The sequence below is a fragment of the Coloeus monedula genome (genome assembly GCF_965178545.1).
Source record: "Coloeus monedula genome assembly, chromosome: 11".
Classification (NCBI taxonomy): Eukaryota; Metazoa; Chordata; class Aves; order Passeriformes; family Corvidae; genus Coloeus; species Coloeus monedula.
The window spans coordinates 4,926,998-4,950,894 of record NC_138791.1 but is presented as its reverse complement, the minus strand read 5'-3'; the positions used below and the strand labels follow the sequence as shown (position 1 = coordinate 4,950,894).

The following is a 23,897-nucleotide window of genomic DNA, read 5'->3' as shown; positions in this document are numbered from 1 at the left end:
GCAATTCTCAATCCAATGGTTTCATTGTTTAACAATGCTGTTGTGTGACACTGTATTTAATTAAATGCTTTGACTTCAATAGACTACTTGAAAACTTAATTTTACAGAAGTAATTAACATTTTCATAGGTGATTTAAATGAAAGCTTTTGAAATTTTCAGTGTCCTCTGAGCAGTAATTAAATGCAGACAGGACCCACTTCATTCAGACCCACTACCTGAACAGTGTAACATCATCCATATTCACCAGGCTGGGTTTCCTTTGGAGCAGAGGGAGAAGAGAATTTGAGGGGTTTTTATGAAAATACCACTACTCCTTTTTTTATTTTTATAGAATTCATTCACTCAAATCAGTCTTGTGTCTTTGAGTCCACTGCAATGGAAGTGTCTTCATGATCCTCTACATGCACCTGAATACAGCCACCCCACACCAGTTGCCAGCGTGGCCACATCACTTGCTAGACTTGTGGAGAGTCACTTGGGGATTCAGGCAGAGCTTTCCCCCTTGAAATAAACCTCTTTAGTTAGAGAAGTGGCATTTTCAGCAGCATTTCAGCAAGCTGTAAATTCAGCACAGATATTTTGATCAGCCAGACTAAAGATGTTCATCTACACCATTTAACACAAATAACCTACTGCTCTAAGACACCCTCATGGATTTTCACAATGCTTCTCCAGCTTTAGGTACTGCAAAAACACAGACCAGATTTCCTAAACGTGACAAATCAAACTAAGATACAAAATGGCAAAGCAGAACAACAAAGCAGAAAAAGGAGGAGAGGAAATATGCAATGCAGTCGTTGAAGACAAAATGTCCAAAAGTCAGTATTTTCAGAACTTGGAATACCCAGGTCATTAAAACAAAACTTCTTTGCAGAAGAATTCAGCAAAGAACTCCAGCATGAATTCTGCACAGGAGTGAACCCTCAGTTATGAAAGGCACTTTGTGTCACATGCCCTCTTGACTACATACATAAAACCTCATTTCTCACTATATTCTTTTCACCATAAACTGTTGCTCTGAAAACCACCAAACACAGCCCTTTTTTCTCATGTTATCAAACTGACTTCCAATTCACCAGTAGGCACTGCTCCTAACCTCAGCACGGAATCACTGCCACGCCTGGTGGCATTAGCATGAGGATCTGCAAGGGAACCAGAGATCTTTAATCACGATGCATTTCACACAACTTTCATGATGCAGCGAAGGAGGAGCTTGGCACAAGCAGCAGAATCAGCCTGAGCTCGGGTGAACACTGAGGAGCACAGAGAGCCTGTGCCTGACGCAGGCAGGGCACGGAGCTGCCCCCATGGGCTGACATCTCTCCACTTACATTTCACAAACATGCTCAATTTCCTTCCCCTGGTTGTCCTGCTGTTTCCCGAGATCTAGTCTTCCTCTCCAGCTTTGGCTTAAAACACAGGTGACATCATGAATTCCTCTTTTTCATACAGCAATAACCACAGTGATGAAAAAGCTGATGATTTCTCTCCCCAGAATAAGTGTGGCATTCGTAACACAACTGTTGACTACACCTACTGCTGCTGAGTGACAAAGCCTGGCAGAACTTTATACAGTTTTTAGACTGACACCACATCTTCAAATTCTCATTCATTTCTCAAAGATAAACTATTCCAGCTAGAACTCATATATAAATTTGGTCAATAAAAAATTTGCTCCCCCCTCACAGTAAACCAGTAGCAAAGCTTCACATGTAAAATAGAATACAATCAGCTGAGTTATCAAATCAATTCTAGCCACAAGGACAATGGAAATCAACTCAGACAGTACATTACATCAAGTTCTCCAATTTGAAAAATATTCTTACCTCGGGTTTATCTCTGTGTGTGTTTACAGCTTCAACATTCAGAAATATAGATTCTACTTTACATCCTGTTGATAGAAAACACATTTTTAGATATATCTGCTTTAAAAGTGAAGTTATAAAAAAAGTACAATCTAATTTTGAGTTGGTGAAAGTTAATCCCTTTTCCCTTCTGATTTATACCAGAATTTCCTGAATTCTGGAGAGCTAAAGCTACAGAAATTAATCTGTTCCACCTGGATGAATATTATTATCAATCTGATAAACCATCTCCTCACCTTAGCTTTATCATTATTTTCTTTGAAAAAATTTATTTTTTTAAACATATACAAACATTCACTGAGAAAGTTATTTGTAACTTTTTGTGTTTTAAACATCCTAGACTTCTGTATTACATGGAAATTCTAAGAAGATAAACGCTGCTCTCATTTTTTAAACATAAAAGCAACTACAAGAAGGTACAGTGTGTGTTGTCAGCAACCCCCATTCCTCTACACGTGCAAAGCAGTTTTAACACCAAGCTAAACAGAACTTCAAAGCTGACTCCTGAAAAGGAACTTCTGCTTTGCATTCAAAAACTCAAAATGTCAGTGAGGCAAGAAAAATTAAAAAGTGAGAATAAACAACTATTTCCCAGGTAGTATCAACTGACCCACTTAGAGAATGATATAACTACTCACTACTCCATGGCCACAGCACTTCAAGCAGTATCTGACTGCCAAACCCCGGCTTCTCTCACACAAACATGACTTTTACAAGCTATCACTACCCTACACGATGTCCATTAATAGTCACTTCCTCTGACACACCAGAGTCCATCCTCTATCACAAGAATGTTTCCAGATTTTTCTCCTCACTTGTTCTCTAAAGCTGTAACACACTCCATAGAATTGCTACATGACAAAGAAAGGGGATTTCCTTAGAAAGCCACTGCACCTTAAAAAAAATAGAAATAGATTAGTAATGCCAGGATTTGCTTTCCCTTAGGAAAGCCTGTTCTGAGACAGCCCATTTGTCAGGAATACTGAGCAACCACTGTGGGAGGGCCAGAATGCAGAGAAACAGTGAGCCATAAAACAGATTTTAAGGAGGAAAAGCAGACATCTCCCAGTGGAACAGGATCCTTACTCATCCTTCTGTCCACAGATCCACTGTGACCCTTGAGACCAAGCCAAGCCAAGCTCTGAGCCCTGCTGCTGGCCTTTACTCAGGACTGTTACACAGCAGACACTGCAGAGACCTCTCACGAGCTGAGTTTAGATCCAAAGAGAGCATCATGTGGAAAGCTTTAAATATAAACTAAAGGGACATGCCTTGCTCCACAGTAATCACCATGTGCATACTCCCAGCTCATTTTTAATTACTGATGAGCAAGTTCATATCCACAGCAAGCTGCAGTTTCTCTTTCCATAGACCACCACTGCCCTGGACTGCTGGGTAGAAGTCTCATCTACCCTGATCCAGCTGTGAGGCTGTAACAGATGTTCCCCTACTGCAGATCAGATCTTAAGGTGGGAATGCTGCTCCTCTCCAACACCAGGAAGAGCAAACCCCCAGGGGAGGCATTTCCCCAGAACAGGCTTAGCTGGGAGGTATCAAACCCCCAGGTCTGACCCTGCATCCTGCCTGGCTGGAGCCAAGTGACACATCAGCTTGGAGCAGTGCCATAGACCAGTACTGCAGAAATAATTTGCACAGTCCTTGTGTTTTCAAATGGCTGAATTCCAAAACGTAGGTTGGCTGAAATGTGCTCATCAGACACATGTATCAAACAGTTTGAAAAGGACAATGGCATTTCTTTCACTCAAGTCAAAAGGGCAAGGACAGTGTTTCATACCACTTTGTTTCCTTCCTCACTTAGTGTGTGAGCAAACACTGCAAACATCCAGGCCCCCTTAAAATTTATGAACTGTCACCCAACTTCTCTCCCCCTCAAAAAAAAAAAAAGGAAAACAGCAAAAACAACAAAATCACCAGATAACCCCCAAAAAACTAAACTGAACCCCAAAACAAAACCCTGCTGTGGAAAACAGGCAGAGCCTAGCAGGTCAGAAGAATCCAGTTTTAAAAAACCCAAGTTTTAACTGCACTGAATCATTATTTTCAAAGCCCCAGGTTGTCATGCAAGGCTGGGAACACCAGGTGTCAGCACAGCACAGGCTGTCGTTCCTGTAGGAGGACACTGCAATCAAACCACAAAAATTCCTTCAGACAGCTCTCCCAGTGTAGCAACTACTTTGTTTCATAATATTCTTTGTTTCAACTTGATTTGAAACTTAACAGAAAACAAAGTGCAGATGTAGACCTTTCCTTTTCAGAGCTGACAATCAAAGACAGCTTCCAATTAATGACTGAACCAACATTTTTGGGCAATCCATTTTGCCTGGTAAGCTGTACAGATTCTCTGCCTAAGATGATCTTCTGAAGTGGGAAATCAGCAGATACAACTCAGCCATCATTTAACGAAAATGAACAGCAGGCACACACTAAGCTGAGCTGGGAACACACACAAAACCCCATCAGCAATCAGCCTAAAGCCCAAGTAGGGCATGCTGTAACCCACACCCCACACTGCCCAGGGAGCCCTTGAGCCAATCACCAGGAACAGCTGCTGACAAACAAATGCCAACATCAATAAACAAGGTCAGTTCATGTGGTACTGTGATGGTCCATGGAAAAAATACTTCAGGAAAAGAGAATGGAGTTATTTAAGGCTAAGGGAACACATTTGTGTAGATTCATCACTTTGCAAGATGAATTGTGCCTGTCTTCTGAAAAGCAGTACCCTCCAATACATCAATAAAAACTCAGATCTTGCTGTACCAGACATGTAAATGCATGGTTTGCCAGAAGAATTAGTGAAATAGAGTATGAACTGAGCACAAAACTGTCCCCTCCAGCAGTTACAGCCACTGGTGGTTTCAGCCCTTCAGCAATACATACATGCTTCCTGGCACAAGGCAAAGCACATGTAATCCAAAGGATTCATTTATTCTAACAAAGCTCCGTAGGCATCATGCAATGTCAAACCTAACTATTTTAAAGCAAAATAAAGTGTGTTTTAAATGCTTCACAACCTTTGCTGATGACAAAGACAATACAGCCAGACATATACTAAATATACTTAATTGCACTTACCATAAGCCACTGGGGTTAGCTTTAAGACAGTATGCAGTGGGCACTTCAGGTAGGGCAGTTGTTCTGAGAAATCAAACCACAAATTACTCATGAAATACTGGTTACAAGTAACTTTTCTGTTATGTTTCAGGTCAACCACTGGAATGGCTTTTTACCTAACAGTATATCTGTTTTCCTACCGTGCAACAGAGATGCTAATCAAAGCAAAAAACAAACATCACAGTATTTAAGTGAGAAGCAGCCCAGTAACATCAACTAACATGTTTCACATGGGGGTCAAATACGAAAAATTACACTTGGGTACTTGCCTAGCAAAACCAGCCTCTGATGATACAACAAATTGTCAGAATTTACTGTTTGGAACCTTAAGTAGTAAATTTTCAAAAAAGCAGATTGTTTGTAATGTATCAAGGAAGACTTACCTGCGGGCTTGTCAAGGAAGTATGCAAGCAAACAGCGCATGACAGCTTGGTGACAAATGACAAGCACATTTTCCTGCCTTTCAAGTTCCATAATTACTGGCTCCAGCCTCTGAACAAGATCTTCATAGGACTGGGAGGGGAGGAGAAACACACAGCACATTAAAAAGGAAAAACTCTTTGAACAGTATATGTATGAAGAGGGGATCTTACTTTCATATTAGTCATCTTCTAAATGTTTAGTGCACAGACAAATACTGCTGTAATAATCTTCCTTAAACTAAGAACACAGCTCAGACCTGAGCATACATGTAACACATTTTATTATACACATACCAAAACAAATCTCCCTCACAGAGAAGCTTTATTAAATTAGCCCTTTGATCAAGAATTTCCAAAAAATCCCTAAGATTTAATTCACATCTGCAAATATGAGTCTTGCACGTTATTTTCCATAGCTCATCTTCAAAAGCATCTCTCTTCCAAGCACAAATCTAGGAAGCCCAGCCAAGAGTTAGCATGCAAAGAGTTCACAAAGCCTGACTTGCCCAGTCTGCCCTTTCAAAACAAGCCGTGGGCACACTGAACCAGCCTGGTGACAGCAGCCACCATCCCACCGAGAGTCAGCCCAGGGACTCGCTGGTGACCTGTCCTGCCTGGCCATGCACAGGGAATTGCTGCTGCAGGTGAACAGCAGGGCTCCTGCATGGGCACTACTCAGTTAATTCTCACACACAGGGTAAAGACACTACTTCTGAAATGTGCCAAGTACTTCCAGAACGTGTCATGTACATCCAGAATGTGTCATGTATTGCACGTGTGGAGAGCTCAGCCTGTCACCCAGCAGGGCAGGGACCAAGCGCAGCAGAAAGCCTTTGCCCTCATCCCCAGGCAGGACAAAGTGGCACTGCTGACTGAGCCCTGGACAACAGAAAGCCCCCGGAGAGCTGTGCAAACCCCTCACATTGTTACCAGACACAAAACTGCCTTGGATAAAGGAGACCAACTCATCCCCATAAGGCACTGAGGGAGTTTGAAATGCCTGTCACCATTCCCAGGACCGAACCGGTTTGAAAAACAAACACTCCTTGCTCAAATGGATGAGGAGAACTTTGCAGCTTAATGACTGCCTCATGAGCAAGGCCGGGGTCACCCTGCCAGGGACACTGCTCTTGTCACAGGGATTACTCTTGAGAAAGAAGCCAGAGCTCTGCCTCCCCACAGCTCAAGCAGGAGCAGCTGGGCCAATCCCTCCTTCCTGCTGCCCAAACCTTCAGCACCCATGGATGGCCCTGTGACCATCTGGCCATCGCTGCACTGTACTGGGGCTGCTTTAGAAAAAGACATCAGCAAGTTGATTTTCCCAGAGGCAAGAAGTTTAATAATGTGGCTGGAGATGTCCCCAGCATTTCAGACAGAGCTGCCTGCAAAACAACCACCACCAAGAGCAGGGATGAATAGAAATAGGCCATCTTAGCAGCATGTTTGCATCTGCAACAGTTGAAGCCCTGCAATAATTCCTCCTGCTTTATCACTGCAGGACCAGCACAGGAATGATGCCCACAAGATCAAATCTCTCCATTTTTTTTCTAAATTTATTGTTTTATTTTTCAAGCCATGAATCAAATTAAGTGGTCTGGGCTCAATCCTTGCAAAATCCTATGTGCTTTTCCATGGAGAAAGGAACAACCTTTTCATTAATTTTAAAATTTATTTTTCCTTCCAAAAGCCAGCATGCACATATTCAAGAAGACAAGGAAGCCCTTCAACTTGAGAGATTAAAAACAGCATACCTCCCCTTTAGGGTATCTGTATCTGTATTTGTCTTGGTCTCTCAGTGCAAATTCAAGCGGGTAATTTTCCTGTATTTCTTCATATGTCATTTCTTCACACACTCCCTGTCGGTAATGAAAATTATTTAAAAAACATGTATTTCCAGCAATGCAAAAAGCAGATACCACTCTTAAATAAAACCATATATAAATAACCTCTAACAGTTGTATTTTGCTACTCTGACACACACGATGAACAGGACACTCAGCTTGACTCAGAGGTGGTTAGCAGGAATCATTAAATCCCTACACAGATGAAGTTACATATATGGGCAAGCAAGGTTATGTTTTATCTATTGCACCTGCTAATATATCTTACAGGTGCAGGTGGGAATTGCCAGCTAGCAAAAGCCCCCCACCACAAACTTCCTTCCAAGCCCAACTAACCAAAATTTCATAGCATCGTGGCTTCTACAGAGGAATGTTTTACTGGGAAAGACAAAAGAAGAATAAATTAACAATTTAATAAAACATTTAGCCTTGTTTACAGGTAATGACAATTATTTCCAGCCTCTAGAGGCAGCTTCAATGACTTTCTATCCCATAAAAGACATATTAAAAAACTAAGTACTTTCTTCATCTCTAGCAATCAAAGCAACTTATTAGGCATTTAAGAGAGAAGAACTTACTGCATCTATCTCATTCAAAACCTTCCACTGCTCATAAGGCACTCCCAAGGCTTCAGCAGTCTGAATTGTCCTTTTCATCTGGCTGGTCCAAACTTTTAGATCTTTGATATTTTGCTCATTAATAAACTGTGCCAAGCTTCTGGCAAACTGGAATAAAAACCAAGAGACACTGGATGAGGGCTCAGAGCCAACACACGGCCTTCAGTTTAGAATACACGGGTTCCAGCCTCTATAAGCTCACTGTAGCTTTTCCAAAAGACTGTCAAAGTTTTTGCTAAGACATACAACATACTCCATTATCCAAGAGGGACAAGAGAAAGAAAAGAAGTACAAAGAAAATACAAGTTTTCAGCAGTTCCTAGCTTTCCCTCCAGGAGTTTTCCTTTCAGCTTCAACTTGTGTACACTTTCCCAATTATCCAACTAGTGAGGATTTTACAAAAATATAGTTAAAAAATAAAGCTCCCTTGCCAACTGCTTTGTGCTGTAGGATTAAAAAGGAATTTCAGCCAACAGAAAGACAAACAGATAAAAGAGTACATACCACAACACACACAGTGTCCATCCTGTTTCCGCTACCCAAACATGCAACTAAAAAAGTCATTTAAACTCATTAAGAGGAAAAGGCTGCAGAGGAGGAAAGCTGTAATTGCCCAGCAGAACACAAAGAGAACAGAGTCACGCTTGTCTGGAGGTACTTACTTCTTTCCCCCTGACAGACAGCCCAGGATCTCCTCCTATTCTCCCCTTCAGATTGAGCTCACTCTCTCCATGTCGGCAGAGGTAGATTGACCGAGGAGTCACATGGATATTCATGAGGTAGTAGACAATCCGGCTCTGGATGTGATCCATCACTCTGTTCACAAGATAACTCCTTCCGACATCCATAATTTTAATGTAAGAAAGATCCCTTTCATGAGCAAGTTGGGAAAAAAAAAAAAGTAAGATTCCCCATTGTTTCTATTAGCACGTACCACAATCTTTCCACTCTCTCTCTCATTATAAAACAAAGGGGCGACAAGCCAAAGCAATGAAAAAATCCCCAATTAGCCATGGAATATGCATTAGTCCTAAGAAGCAACGCAGTACTCCAAAGGTACAGGATGAACTCTATTCCTTTCACGTGGAGCTGCTCACATCACTTTCTTTTCTGCTTCCTTTATTTGCAACTCATCCAAATCTAGATCCTACTCTTGGAAAAATCCAGCCCACACAGTGAAAGGGAGATTCAGTGGAATCACTTAAGTTACCACAGCTGAGTAAGATATCCAGCTATTTTTCAAAACCAGATTTCTTTTTCCCCAGGTTACAAATACTTTCCATCAGCAAGTCTTTGTCTGATTGCACCCAGGGGCCAAAAGGAATGGTCACTAATTACCCATCTCAGTTAATCCCCTCCAGAAAAACTAGGGCACCAGAAGAGTGAGGGAGTAGTCTGAAGCAAGACATTTTCTCAACTGCTCTGTGAACAACTCTTTGTTAACAGTACTGTAATTTACCCCACCAGTACTTTCTCAGCATCAGACAGCTTATAATTTCTATTTTCACTGCTTATCCTTTATCATGTGAGCTATCATTCTAGAGCAGCCTCTAGTTTACACAAGGAAAAATGTCTCATAAGCTGAAAATAACCACTATAGGTTTCTAGTGATGCATTTGAGACATCACACTGCCATAAAACAAGAAAACTGATAATAAAACCAAACTGAGGTAGTGAGAAACAAGCAGCACCACCCTCATTCCTGCCCGTGTTCCTTGGAGCTAATCATTACTATTCCAGCCAGGCACAGCCATTAGGTCCATCACGGGAATTACACGCATGGACTGAGCCAACTGAACCGGCTTCACGCTGCTCACGCTCAATCACATTAAAATGCAGCTCAGCCTCCTCTGCAGCTCTGGCCTGGAACAAACCAGCAGCACCTGGGATGGCTGCAGCTCCAAACCCTACTCTGAAAACAGGCAGTAGTAAGAGGAATGGGGCTCCTCCTCACATGACTTATCCCTACCTTCTTTTCAAGAGTTCAAAGGCAATAAAAACCAGAAGAATGCTTTGGCACGAGGATAAATAATGTAGCTAAGGCAGTTTCCCACAGCCCTGCATCTGCAGGATAATTTTGCAAGCACAAAGAAATTAATTTAGTAGTCACATTTTTAAGACAGATGTGTTCATAAGTAACCTTAACCATGCCAACCAATTAAGTTATGCTTACAAATCACTCAGGTCTCCTCTACATACCAAAAAAACAAGTACCAACCAACCACTGTAGAAAGTCTGGAATAAATGCTAAATGCTGATTCTATCCCAGAAGAATAACAACACTCTCCAAGTGGGAAAATCAAAAAGAATATTGTCCCAGACTAGACTCACTAGCCAATTTTCCTCAAACAAGGAAGTTTCCATGCTACACCCCTAGAGTCAACACACTCTAGTTTGCCAAAGGAGAGAGAGCTCAAGACACTGAAATACATGACTTGAAAGCACTAATCCCCAATACAGGATGCCCCAAACCTTAAGAAAACATTTTAATAATATTGCGATCATCAGCTGTGATCACAGTGTTGTTTCATGACTTACTTGTCCAGAGTTTCATCTAAAGTCTCATATGAGTTCTTGTAGCACTCTATTCTTTTCATGAAGTCTTCTGTTGCTTCATCATTACTACAATCAACATAGTCAGGACTACCCAGCTTCACTTGCTGTTTAAAATAAAACCAGCAGAACAGTATTTAAGTTTCTTTCTCTTCTTCATGGATGTTTAAAGAAATAGGGAGTGGAAGAACACGACACAAAGTTTTGTCTGCAACACCATTAAAGTACATGTAAAGCAAAAAAAAACCTATTTTCAGAGACTTAAACTTCTGAGCTAGTAACATTCACATGGACAGGGAAAAAAATTTTTTTTTCCATTAATGAAAGCTAATGTGGAGCTTTTGCTCTTGGAAGTTCTTATCATGTACTGCTAAAACTATTGAGCTACTTTAAACCTCCCAATGCCAAGCAGTTAAAGCAAACTTTCCTTTACTCACCACAATGTTTGCAGCAATGACCTCTGGATCGACACATACAGACTCCACGAAAAAAGTCTTCAGTCCAAATGGGAGCCACATGAACAGAAGGGAGGAAGAAGCAAGATGCATGAAAACACCTCTGGATACTAACACACACAAGCAGCATGTTGCCCACTTGCATGCCAAGGCCTTTTTAAAAGAGTCATGTCTTAAATCTCCCTCCATTTACTCAGAAAGCTTCTCCAAACCCTCTCATCAGAAATTCCTGGCTCACCATTCCATGACACATCATGCTTGGAAGTGGAAAATTTTTGCAGCAGAAAAATTGTAGGATGGAAGAGGAAGAAACAAATGCAGAGGATGCAAGTTCAGCCCCACAAACAGTAACTAAAGCTTCTGAAATAACACTTTAGAAGCCTCTCAGCTAACAGAGTAGCCTTGGTTTAAAAGGGGCTTGTGTTTTGCTGTGTCAAAGGCTTACAGAGATTAAGTTCAGAGGAAATGAAAGATGACTGGAGAACAGCTAAATGCAAAACCAGAAGGCAGAAAGCCACAAAGTTTTCGGTTTGTACAGAACTAACACAGAATCCCCTTTGTGTTTCTGCAGCAAAGATCTGAACTGCATGAAGAACTGTATTTTAAATGCTCTTTCTGACACTGCACTCATGACCACAGGTCCAGGATGACAGAATTGAAGCCACAACACAAAATAGCTTAGCTCCAAACAGTACAAACACTAAAGATGAGAAAAAAGAGGACTGAATAACTTCTAATCACACATAATGCTTAGGAACACAAAACACACTACTGATTAAACCTCTAAGAAGAATGTGGCTTGTGCTAGTGCACTGAGAGTACAGATAAGGGGAAAACTATCACTGCCTTATTTGATCAGGCAATAGCTCAGAACTGCTTTGCTTTGACTCACCTTATATCCATTTTCTTCACCAAATTTATAAATAGTTTCTCTACGTTCTCGAGTTGTATTTGTAGCATCAAAGACCTAGGAACGATTAAAAGGAGAGAAAGAAAGGAATTACAAAATCACAGCCTATGGAAAGCACTGTGTTAGTAACAACAAAAAAATGGATTCAAAGTCCCTCAGTGTGAAGGAAAGAAAATGGAAACAATTCCCCTCCCCTCTACCCCACTACCTCAACAGGAAAACAAGGACATTCTTACTTTACTCACATTCTTTTCTAAATACTAAAAATTAGTAATATTTTGAAAGCACTACTAGCAGAACTCTGGATTTGGAAAAGGAAATCAGAATTTAAGCCTAGCACACAGTGCAGGAGAGACTCCTCCTCCTAACCCATTATCAGCATTAAATACTAATGCATAAGTTCTTAGTGAACTTATGCTACAAATTAAAGATGCTGCAATCACTCGGCTATTCACAATGGAAGCGTGAAACTTAAGGGCAGAAGATTTGCAAGAGTTGTAAATCCTACCCATGAATAACACAATCAATGCAACCCTTTTTCTAGGAACTCAGTTTAGCTCTGAACACATCAGTGTTTTACTAAAGTATGCAGTTTGCCAAAGTATAACATTTACCTCGTGTACCCAGAAGAACTTATAGCTAATGGTTTTCCCTGATTAGTTAATAAAAACCCCAGAGTTATGTCAGTAGTCTCAAGAAAAAAAATTTTTTAATTAGTCTCAAAACACAATGGTTGAAGAACTGATGTTTTGCATCCCATTATTAAATACTCAGGTATAAATCAATTTAATACAAGTTTCTCCTGCTCTCTTCAGACATTTCTCATGCCAGTAACACAACTGCCAAGCAATACAGAGGATACTTTTTGTTCAGCAAGTCTTTACCTTCCACTTGGAACACTATCAAATGGACACGCAAGCAAAACGGCAGATGTGTTTAATGGTACATTGTGGAGCACAGTCCTATAGTAATGTGGAGAGAAGGTGGACTTTTTTCTTGCTATTGGAATTACTCAGGCTGTGTATTATCCAGCAGACACACAGTGTTTAATGCAGAGGCATCTCAAGAAGATGTCTTCAACAAGAAACTTACAGCCACATGCCCGTTCTCTTCACTGAGGTACTGCCGGACGTCGTTCAGCGCTGCTAAGGCACACTGTCTTCAGAAGGAGAGAATCAAAGTCAAATGCTAGTTAAGGCTATTTTTTCAATGCACTTGTGAGCAAAGCGCCCTTCAAATGTTAGATAATCTACCTAAAAAACACAGACCTGCCTCCAAACACCGGAAAAAAACCAACAGAGGTCAGCCAAGCTACACTAAGGAAATGTGGCCGTGTCACCTTGCTCCTCTGTGTCACTGATACGGCTACACATGTCCACAGAACATCTGTCAACTTTGCTGACCAGGATACACTTCCACTGATCTAAAACAATATCACTGAATCACCCCTGCAACTGTATGCTTTTCCCAATTACCTATTCATACATACTTGCTTCTTAATTTGACTCTCAAAATGCCAAAAAGTAAATAAAATAAACGAACTTAAGGCCTTTATCTTGGGGCACTGAGTTGAAGTGGAGACACAACTGCTTTTCAGCAATCTACTTACTCCCTTTTGAGCTACTGTGTGAAAACTGCTTATGCAAAAAAAAAAATTGTTAAAACAGAGCAGAACAAAGCAAAGGTAGCATCAAGTATTAGTGACTGAGGTGAACTATCATCCCACTGCAGTCACCCACCCAGTGTAATTAGTACTGGAGACAGCTGAGGACACAAACACCAAAAATCCCCACCCTGACATACTTTACACTTGTGTTAAATCTGGATAAGAACACATTAATATGCAACTTTCTTATGTCCCCAGCATTAGCATTATGTTCCAAGTCCATTATGATTCCTAACACATCAGTAATGCTGGAGGGCAACATTAACATTGTACACGATTTACTTGTTAGCAGAACAAAGCCCTATTTATTCCCAGTAAGTACAGCCTCTTTGCAGTACCAACATAAAAGCCTGCCCATTTCAACAGCCCTTCCCTACATTACTCCTCGATTTTGACTTCCAGATTGAAATTCATAACTCTTCCATTTACCATCTTCTGCAAGCACAGCTTTATCTTGAAAGAGAAATGAAGGCTTTCCAATCCTGACAGTATTTCCACATCAGCACAGTTAACAGATGTCAGGAGCTGAGATTCATCACTCAGGTCTTCACTGAATAAATACAAACCCTCTTTACTCACTGCTAACCAGGCAGATCATCTCACACAGCCCATTTCATGCTACATCCCTCAACATTTAGTCTAATAGGTGACACAGAGGCACATTAAAAGGTTTGGCTCTACCTGTAAGCAAAAGGTAGTGGCTTGCAAGGCTAATGCACCTCACAACTGCTCTTTATCCCAAAGGACTGGGAGTTTCTTATGCAAGCTGCTCTCCTTTGGCTTTAGCAACACTCTGCTGCTGAGGGGGAAAGGGAAGAGAGGGAGAGGACAAGGCAAAGGACAGCCACAAAACAAAGTCCAGACAGTAGGAAAGTCCAGACGTTTTTGATGTGTAAGGTGAAGCTGAATTAAGAACAAAACAGGCCATATTTTAAGTAGCCTAAATAAATATTATTTCCATCCATCTCAAATTTCTGTTCCTCCTCATTTCATACTGCATGCTCTAAGTGCTTTCCTGAACATACTAAAAAGTACAGTGAATGTTGAAGAAAATCAAAAGACTTTCTCATTTGATCTCCTCTAGGAAAGAAGCAGCTCCCTCTTGCTCTGACCTTTCTCCTCATCTACCCTTTCTTCTCAAGGTGTGTTCCTACATTAAAGCACAGCCTCTTTCCAGGCAAGAGCAGAGATTCAAATGCTTCATGACACAGAAGTTCACTCTGGTTCTCTCCTTGCTTTGCACAGCACTAGCAAAACAAGGCAGTTTTTGAGGCAGTACATTAATTGAATGAGGCACCTGCATGGTGGCCAAAACCACAATTTCAAGGAGAAAATAATAATGTTTGATTCTCACTCATTTGAGCAGATAATGATGAATACACTCAAAGTGCTCCAGATCAACAATTCCACTATGCAAATCAAAAACAAAAGCAGTTATGTGAGTTTTCTTTATGAACCAAACAAAAGCTCTAAAATGGGATTTTAGGAATTATGCAGCAGAAGGAGTATCTACTAGCTGATACCTTACAAAAAGATAGGAAAACTACTAACTATTTGTTAAAATAGCTTTTGAGTGAAAATATCCTAGAGTATCTACAGGAATAACAGTAGTCACATCCTACTGAAAAGGAATCAGGAAGGACTTCTCTGCATTTTTGATGCTTGAGATGAAACAACCAAGAAAAAAAGACCCCCAAATTTTAATCAGCCAAAAGAAATCACTTTTCCACCTTCTCTAGAATATCTTTTCCTGCAGTCTCCCTAAGGGTCTTCTGAACATACAAAAATGCAACTTCAAGCCATCTCTAAGAGCAAATTACACAGGATATCATTTTAATACAATTAGCCTTGTGTACCAACCACAATCAAAACTTACTTCCTGATTTTCAAGCCTTCTTCATTGTCAGGCAGGAAGAATTCAAAGGATTTATACTTTTTCACCAAATCTCGACGATACTGACCGACATTGAATTCTGCCAAGAGAAACCAGCATTAGCAGGAGCCAACAACAGTCACATGAAAAGGACAGAAGTCATGGCAACTTTGAAGCCAAACTTCCTGCAAGGATAAAACAACTTGGCCTGTAAGAAGTCAATGTATCATACTTCTTTTTGTGTTTTGTGAGGCTTAGAATAGCAAGACAGCAATAAATCTTGGAAATAGCTAAAGAACATTTGGGCTGTAGTCACTCCACTTCAGTGGCCATACTGTAGTGCCTTTGTCTGCCAGCTTGCCTGGGCAACAAAAAGAAATTTTTCTCCTCCTTTTCAGGGATTACTCAAAGTCTATAAGGGACTAGTAATGATCATTAATGTTATAATAATTAATAATTATGATTATTAGCTTTTTATACTATGTATATGTGCAGTGAAACAGTATTCAGATAGCACCTCCCAAAACTTACAGCTCTTATTTAAGCAAGGCAGAGCTCTAAATAGAACTAAACAATCTTGCTTTAGGTAAACAAAACTTAAAATTCCAGTAGTGGAAACATTTGTTCAGAACCCTGCTCAAATATTTCTATTCCTTCAGGATTAGTATTTCACAACCCCTGTTCCACTTACTGAGAAAAGAAAAAAAAAGCCTGTTAAAAAATAATTTAAAAAATCATCCTACATATGAAACATAATCTTACTGTGATCTCATAGCAGTGGTCAAAAAACACCTATTCCTATTCCTTATCTGGGCAAAGGTGGAAAACATCCATGGACAAACACAAGTCACAGTATCAGGTATGGGATTAGGGCAAGACAGTTCTGCTTTGCCTCAGAACAGAATGACACTGAACCCTAATTAATTTCATTCAATGGCTCTAAAAGCAGGTCTCTGAAATGCAATTAATGTTTAAGTTGTTTCAGACCTACAGGTCTTTTCTGTGGAACTGCAAAGCTTTTGGTTTTGGTTTTTTTTTTTAACATTAAACCACACTGAAGCATTCTGTTTGAGATGCTGCCAAGGTACAACACTATTTGCCAGACTTCATTTCTGGAAAGAGGAAAAGAAGCAGTAGACACAACTATAAGGCTGCAATTAAGAAAAATGACATAGAACAAAAAAGAGTTCAAGAACCAGCTGCTGTATACAGATTGCTGTCAGGATTGGAGGCAGAGGATAAAGACATAAAAATTATTTTTTTCCCCAAAAGTAAAGTTTTGTTTGAGCTCAGCAGTGTTGATGGAATTTTTTCATGACATGGATTATAGAACAATCCAGGTGATTCTGTGATGGTTTTAATGAGCACTGGCCACAGTGGCTACATGAAAAGGTGGGTCCTTGTTAGGAAAACAGAAGGTGCAAGAAGTTCATACGGCCAGCGATGTCAGACAATAGTCCTTTAAAAATCAAAAATAATGAATTTCATGAGAAGGAATAGTTACTGCCAGAGGGCCATGCACAGCAAAGGAAAAAGTGCTATCTAGTGGGACAATCTTCAGCCTTTATTCTTAGCATCCACGCCTATGGAAAAGTTTCCCAAGCTAACTGGTATCACAACCACAGCTATTCAAAAAAGCTTCCAATACTTAGTATCTAAAAACCACATTGCAACACAATTCTATTCAGACATCTAATTGACCTCGTTTCCTTCAAAAACAGACAAAAGTCCTCTGTACTTTTAACCATTTCAGAGTCTAAACAAGAGAGGATTTTGGAAGGAAGAAAACACAGAAATGATGGCTGAAATGATTCAACCATCACCAACCCTGGGTTATTTACCTCCACCTTCTGTTCTTGAACTCTCCAGCTTGCTTAATGTTACATGCAAAGATGGCATTTATCTTTTCTGTGGTTTACATAACCTCGTAATTTCAACCATCTGTCTCAGAGAACAAGAACTCTTGCTAAATTAAGCACACACTAATTTTAAGACATTAGGAGCCAAAGGGTAGCAGATGTTAGGGCTACTCGATACTGATCCTGTATCAATTCAACCCCACCAACTGGAAGAATTAGGGAAAATGTCATCTGTTCCCTCAGCCAGTCAGTGAGGTGTTTTACATTGACTCAGTAAAATTGCATCACTGAAGACACAAACAGAAGGGCTCTGTGGTTTTCCGAGAACATCCCAAGTCACCCTTTCTAACAAAGGCAAACAATACCCAGCAACCCAGGATAGAAGCTCATATGGCAGCTTCATGTTGCACATTTTTGTAAAATTTGGCAACAATGCTCTACCTGTTTTTCATTAAGCACAAGTACGTATGTTCCCTGATGTGCTGCTCACAGTAGCCCACGGAATTTTTCCTATAGCTGAGCCAAACCACACCTACAGCAGAATCAGCATTTGGGATATATTCAACCAAGCATGAGCCAGATGTGGATAATATCTTGTTTGTTGTCCAATACCAGACTTCTGCTTTTCAAAGCTCACACAGTGAAGTGCTCAAACATAATGATATATATAGACATAACACATCTCATAAATTTCAGTTAGATATGTATCTAAAATATAAGGATTTTCTCACCTTGGATATAGGCTAAACTACTTAAGAGTGCTATTCCATTTCAGCCTAATGGATAAAACTGAACTCTTCAACTAGCTGATACTGGTCATCAGAAGGGTTAAACCACATGAAAATAGTCAAAATCAAGTGATAATTTAAATCCTGTAAACTCTCATATTTAAACAGTATAATATATCCCCCATAATGTCTCTTCTAAATAAAGCACATTATCCAAGTTTCTAAAAGCTTAGGAAAACACCAACAGAAAAAGTTTCACCCTAGAACCAGAAGGCAGCTTAAATATAGACCAGAACTTTTCATCTTGACTTCTTAGAGCTACTAGGAAATACATGTCTAAATATCCAGCCAAAACTCCACACTTTAGTATCATCTCATATGCTTAATGTCATTTAAATTATTAACTAGGCATAAAACTACTATTTACTGCACTGGACACAGAATCACAGCACACTAAAAGTGTCTTGCTCTTCTGCAAGAGAGAGGAGAAGGAAGGGGAGGTGGCTGCTCAGAACCTCGAATGGACTTAGGTCCTGTTTACTGGGCCCACAAGATACCACAGGAGCCCAGCCAGGTCCTTGGCACAGCCAATCTGAGCCATTTCCTGCCCAAAACACACAGATAAATCCTTAAGAAGGTGATAACAAGTGGCAGTTGGCTGCCTCAGTCCTTGGGCTTAGTATTTAGACAAAGAATTGCAAGTCGTTCCACAAACACAAAGAAGTAGAGAATTGCAAGTAGCACAAAGTTCACAGAGAAAAAAGATGGGAGAAATCTGGAAATTTAACCCAGAAGTGCCGCCTGCTCAACTGCTTGTAAACAACATTCCTTTTCACCCACGAAGAAAGGAAAAGAAGGAAAAAATAAACAAAAAAAGGGCAGTGTTTAATGATATGGGAAAAAGGTTGATTTAGGCACCTGGCAGAACAGGAGGTAAAGGGATAGTCAACAGAATTTGACCAATTAACACTTAAAATTTAAACAATAAATACTTAAATGCAGAGTGCCTGTGTATGTTATTGCTTGAAAATACATTAACAAAGCAGAAGGATTTTAAGTAGTCAAACTTGGCAACAAAATTACTGGAAATCAGGTTTATAAACCACCTAACATTGTGCCCCGTCCTTCTGATGTAAACAAAAATAAATCCATCACCTTTCGTAGGCACTCCAATCCAATTTAAATAGCGTGTCAGCTTCTTCGAGATGTAGGTTTTTCCTCTTGCTGGGAGACCCACCATGACAATCAGAGTAGGGCAATTGGTCATACATACTGGAACAGAAACACAGGAAACCAGGATTTACCAACAACATTCCCATAAAGCAAAGGCTTCTGTTGCAGTGGAAAACCCCTCTCTTTGTGCTCTCTGAGGAGGTGACCACCCAGGCAGCTCATGCACCGTGCCTCCCTGTTTCAGGGGTTCTACAGCAGGACAGTGAACCTGACCACCTCTCTAATGCTGAATTTTGGAAGGGCGAGTCAGTGGTAGTGCAACAATGGATGTGTGAGTTGTGAACAGGCAGAAAAGAAGAAACCTGGGTATTTGCACACAGAAACAATACCAAAGAAAAAGGAAAATGACATCTTATGCCCCTGTGTACCTCAGTTCAGTGCTTGCATTGAAAGGAAACAGCAAGGTGTCGGCAATTTTTAAATAATTTTTACATTTTTAAGACAAGACGTAAACACTGCTCAACCTTTTCTTGATTTTGAGCAAAACAAGCATGACAGATGCAGCTTAATACATTATAGTAAGACATGCTACTCACTACTGATTACTTCTCCTTTAAACATAATTAACACTAAAATCTCTCTTGAGCAGAGCTCATTTTGGCTGTTACTAAGAATAAGACACAATTATTCTACACAATCAAGTACAATAATCTGATATAGAGATATGTACAGAAATACTCTTAATCAAAGCCAGAGCATTTAATTAAAAAAAACACACAACACTATAGCAATTTGAAGGAATGATATGTATAATCTGAAAACCTCGAGGCATTTCCTTTCAAATCACAAGTTTTTTAACATTTTAGCAGCACAAAACTAAGGATACCTTGCATTAATCTATCACAGCTACACGGAATTGCCTAAAAAGAAAGAAGATATTAAAGTGATGCAGATAACACCAGCTTCCTTCACCCTCTGTTTTTAAGGGAATTAATTTCTATATGATCTACATGTGTATCAGTTTCCTCAATGTCTTGACAGAGAAGACATCCATTCACTGCAAAAGACTGAATGTCAGTGATTAGTTGCAAGGCATAGCTGAACTGTTGTACAAAACACTGTGATTACCCAAGATTCCCAAACTTTGGATTGACAAAGTCCCATCCCACAAAGTCATCTGCACAGACCTGGTGCAGATAACTTCACATAACGGATCAAAAAAGAACAAGCAGATTAGCAAAGGCAGATGTGCTATCTTAAAATGCACACTGAAAGACACAAAACAAAAACCATTGAAAGTACACCACTTTTCATCAGGGAGAGGAGGTAAAATGGTACCTAACCTCAAACCCATGAAACAATCAACTACTGCTTGTAATGAAAGCGACAGGGAACTAACGGCAAAGCAAAACAGATCCATCCAAACATGACCGAGTCTCTGGAAGGACATTGATAAAAGCCCTCACAGTCAGTTCCTGTGTGCAGAAGCCTACACACAAAAAAGATAATAATTTCTTGTCCCTTTTCTTTTGTCATAAATTCAGGCTGTGAAGCCCCTATCCAAGAGAGTGAAGGAAGTCTATGGAGTGCCAAGAGCACAGTGCTTATTAAGCTTAACAGCCTTGCTTCCAGCTTGAAGGACAGTGAAATAAAACACTGAGATGAAAGAACCCCCTGAGCCTCCAGAAATTTTAAGAGAATTTATTTTTCTTCAAAGCCTGTTCAAAAGGTTCTTCACCTGAAATACCTAGCTCGAATTTTGAACAATTTTCAGTACAAGCAGTGAAGTAAGAGCTGTAAAAGACAAACCAGAATCTGTACAGAAAGGCTCCATACACAGCCCAAAATCCTGCTCTGCAAGGAACTTGGCTGTAACAGGCTTTTCTACCCATTCCAGGCAGAATTTACCAACTAACTATTCTTAGAGCACCTCATTTTCTTTTTTGCTTTTTCTGCTGCTAGGGTCAGCCATACAAATTTAAGCTTCTCACAGAACATTTGTCTTCGGGCAATGCAGCAATAAACCTGTACTGGAGCAAAACTGAGGGCTGGGAAGCTGCCATGAAGAGACCTGCAACCCAGTTAAATGGTTGCATCACAGACTACACCAACAGCTAAATTTCTAAATTAAGTCCTACTGCCTGCATGGGTTTGTAATAGATTTTCTAACCAAGCAGCAAACCAGATCAACACAACTACAACATGCACAAGGGACATTCAGTGTGCCAGTCTGCTATCACCTGCATTTTTACATGTCTTTCCTCAAAGAAAGTACAAAACCAACAAAGCTGCCTTTGTCCCACACGTCCAGTTTAACAGGCACATCTCACCTGTTACTCCAATCTCTCTGGTGGGTAACCACAGAGCAGAAAGCAAGAGAATTATCCCAATCAAACAACTGGCAATCCTACTCTCATTAGGTGCCAGGCTGACCAAGAGTGCTTTTACTCTACAGACAGATGCCCCTGAGTTTATAAGGGGGAATATCACTGATCCCAGTGATCCCAAATAATCTGCTTTTACAAAATGCCACAGCCATGTGAACAACACTACAAAGCACATGGTGCTACAGGATATACTACCCTCAGTGCCTGTCTTTAACAAGAGGGTGGCAGTCCATAGTTTAAAATTCAGAGCATTAAAAAACGTTTGGTGTTCTGGATTAGAAGACCACCAGTGGCTGCAGCCTCAACCACCTGCACAGGTGGCACTTTGTGACAAACACTCCTGTGCATTGGGAAGAAGAAGCCAAAGGCACCTGTGCTGGCCAAAACAGCACATTCACAGCTAAATGGCAGGATAAAAGCACATCAATAAATAAAAAGCACACAAAAGCTACTTCACTTCTTCTGTACCTCAGTGTAGCATTCTCAACACACACAAGACTCAGCACAGCAGAATTTCTTTCCTCCGGTGATCTTGTGTAATTAACAAGGTTTAATTTCGATCATTAGCTCAGTAAAAAAGTTAAGACAAGAAGAGAATGGGAAATTCTGAGGATGTATCAAATACTCCAGAGAAATTAATTATCTTTCACTTTATCTAAACCACAGCTTTCTCAACAGAATCTTGCCAACACTCACTGCAAGGAGGGAGGAATATTCATTCCCATAAAGGTATTTTCAGTGTCAGTGTCTCATGGCTTACATTTTTCCTTGAAGAAATGTAAGCAAGTTTGACATGAGGAAGTAGACTGATAAAAACAGCCAAACATACCACAAGTTACATGTACGTAACTCTTCATTTCCCAGTGGCACAGTGTTCAATCCCCCTTTTCACAGCACCTCACCATCATTCAATTTATATTAAAAAAAACTTCCAGTACAAAAGTAGTTACAGGTGTGTGAGTTAGAACCAAGGCAGACCCCTAAGGGCAGCTTTCTCTTCACTCCTTACCCACTGCATTGTCTGGTTTATGTCCAGAAATATCTCTACATGGTCTAGTCTCCAGAAAAAAAACTCATTTTTCACTACTACTTCACATATATACCTCCTAAGGGTTTCTGACTGCCCCAAGCTGTGGATGTGCCATCAACATGTGCCTCTAATTTTGTTAGAGGAACACATGCACTCAGAACAGTAAAACAAAACTGACAGAACAGTAAAACAAAACCCCATCATTTGCTAAAGATGCTCTAAGACTTTAGTCAGCTTCTTCTTTAAAATAGAAGTTTGTAATATATGCATTTAAGAGTGCATGTTTATAAGCAGCACCGCCAAAGAGGGAATAACACACCCAAAATACCAATCAGAGAGGGAAAATAGCCAAGTAATGAAGTGCTGTAACTGAAGCAAAGTCATTATCCCAGTTTAATATTTCTTAAACATTAAAGAACAGCACAGCAAGTTGCAGCTCGAGAGTACAATTATGACTGCCTGCCCTTCTAAAGTTTAAGACTTAACAGTCAAGGAAAGAAGAAATTACATGCTTATTATTTGCCTCTTAGACTCTATTGTGAAATAATGCAAATGCAAAAGAAGGTTGTGAAACCAAACTGGGACATGGAACAATCTAGATCAGCTGTGCTGCAATTCATCAGCACTCTAAACTCATGGATCTTGTGAAACCAGAGTCAAGAGTTGATATTTTCCAGGTTCACTTACTACCAAACAAATTATCAGCTGTCCTTTCCTTTCACCCAGAATCAGATTTTGCTTTTTCCTTCTATGCATTAAGGATGGATGTTTTTTATATCAAGCTGCCACTGTTAGAGATCTGAAGTTTACAGAGTAATCTTGCAGTTTCTATGGCCTTTAATTCAAGGCCTGTTTGCCAAAAATCCCATACTATTTAGAGGCTCATACACAAATATCTGACTTTAAGCCAACACAACCACCCTTCCAAATAAGGTTAGCCCTACGTGTTTTAGCCATCACTTATCCAAGTTAACCATCCAATGCATTGGATCCTTTTGATCAGTGATGACAACCAGTCTCCCTTCTTTGCATCCATCCCATAAGGATGAGTTCCCCATCCTGCTGTTCTTCCTGAAAAGAATCTGCTCCTAGACCTAAAGAAATCCATTCTCTTCTAATTTGTCTCTCCTCTTTCTGTCCAAACTACCAGTTTTTAACATCACCTTGGTACAAGGGATCCAGAATTCACATTTGTCCCCTGACCAGCCTTGTGCCACCAGCTGCTCCGACCTGCTCTGTCATCCACTTCCTCAGGGTTACCATTTGCTTCCTACAGCTTTGATGCCAACAGCAATGATCCCATCACACATCCTGCTGCTTGGGCACTATCCTCACCTCATTCGCTCTCCTATTTTCAGTTCCTAGGATTAGGAGCATAAATA

The 23,897-nt window shown here is 40.3% G+C and overlaps 1 protein-coding gene across 5 annotated transcripts in view; it reads right to left on the bottom strand.

Annotated features, from left to right (window-relative positions):
• Positions 1-23,897, bottom strand: part of LOC309577059 (6-phosphofructo-2-kinase/fructose-2,6-bisphosphatase 4) — a 50,992-nt gene that overhangs the window by 8,824 nt on the left and 18,271 nt on the right. For all 5 annotated transcript variants that reach the window (XR_014226736.1, XM_082288758.1, XM_082288759.1 and 2 more), the window contains exons 2-13: positions 19,081-19,197; positions 15,342-15,438; positions 12,892-12,958; positions 11,782-11,856; positions 10,872-10,928; positions 10,420-10,541; positions 8,544-8,751; positions 7,843-7,989; positions 7,175-7,279; positions 5,385-5,514; positions 4,963-5,025; positions 1,828-1,892 (exon numbers count right to left, since the gene is read on the bottom strand). Coding sequence is in view for 4 of the 5 variants with exons in the window: in XM_082288758.1 (XP_082144884.1) it covers positions 1,828-1,892; positions 4,963-5,025; positions 5,385-5,514; positions 7,175-7,279; positions 7,843-7,989; positions 8,544-8,751; positions 10,420-10,541; positions 10,872-10,928; positions 11,782-11,856; positions 12,892-12,958; positions 15,342-15,438; positions 19,081-19,197 (1,253 nt within the window). In the remaining variant the exon portion in view is untranslated. The remainder of the gene's footprint in view (positions 1-1,827; positions 1,893-4,962; positions 5,026-5,384; positions 5,515-7,174; positions 7,280-7,842; positions 7,990-8,543; positions 8,752-10,419; positions 10,542-10,871; positions 10,929-11,781; positions 11,857-12,891; positions 12,959-15,341; positions 15,439-19,080; positions 19,198-23,897) is intronic.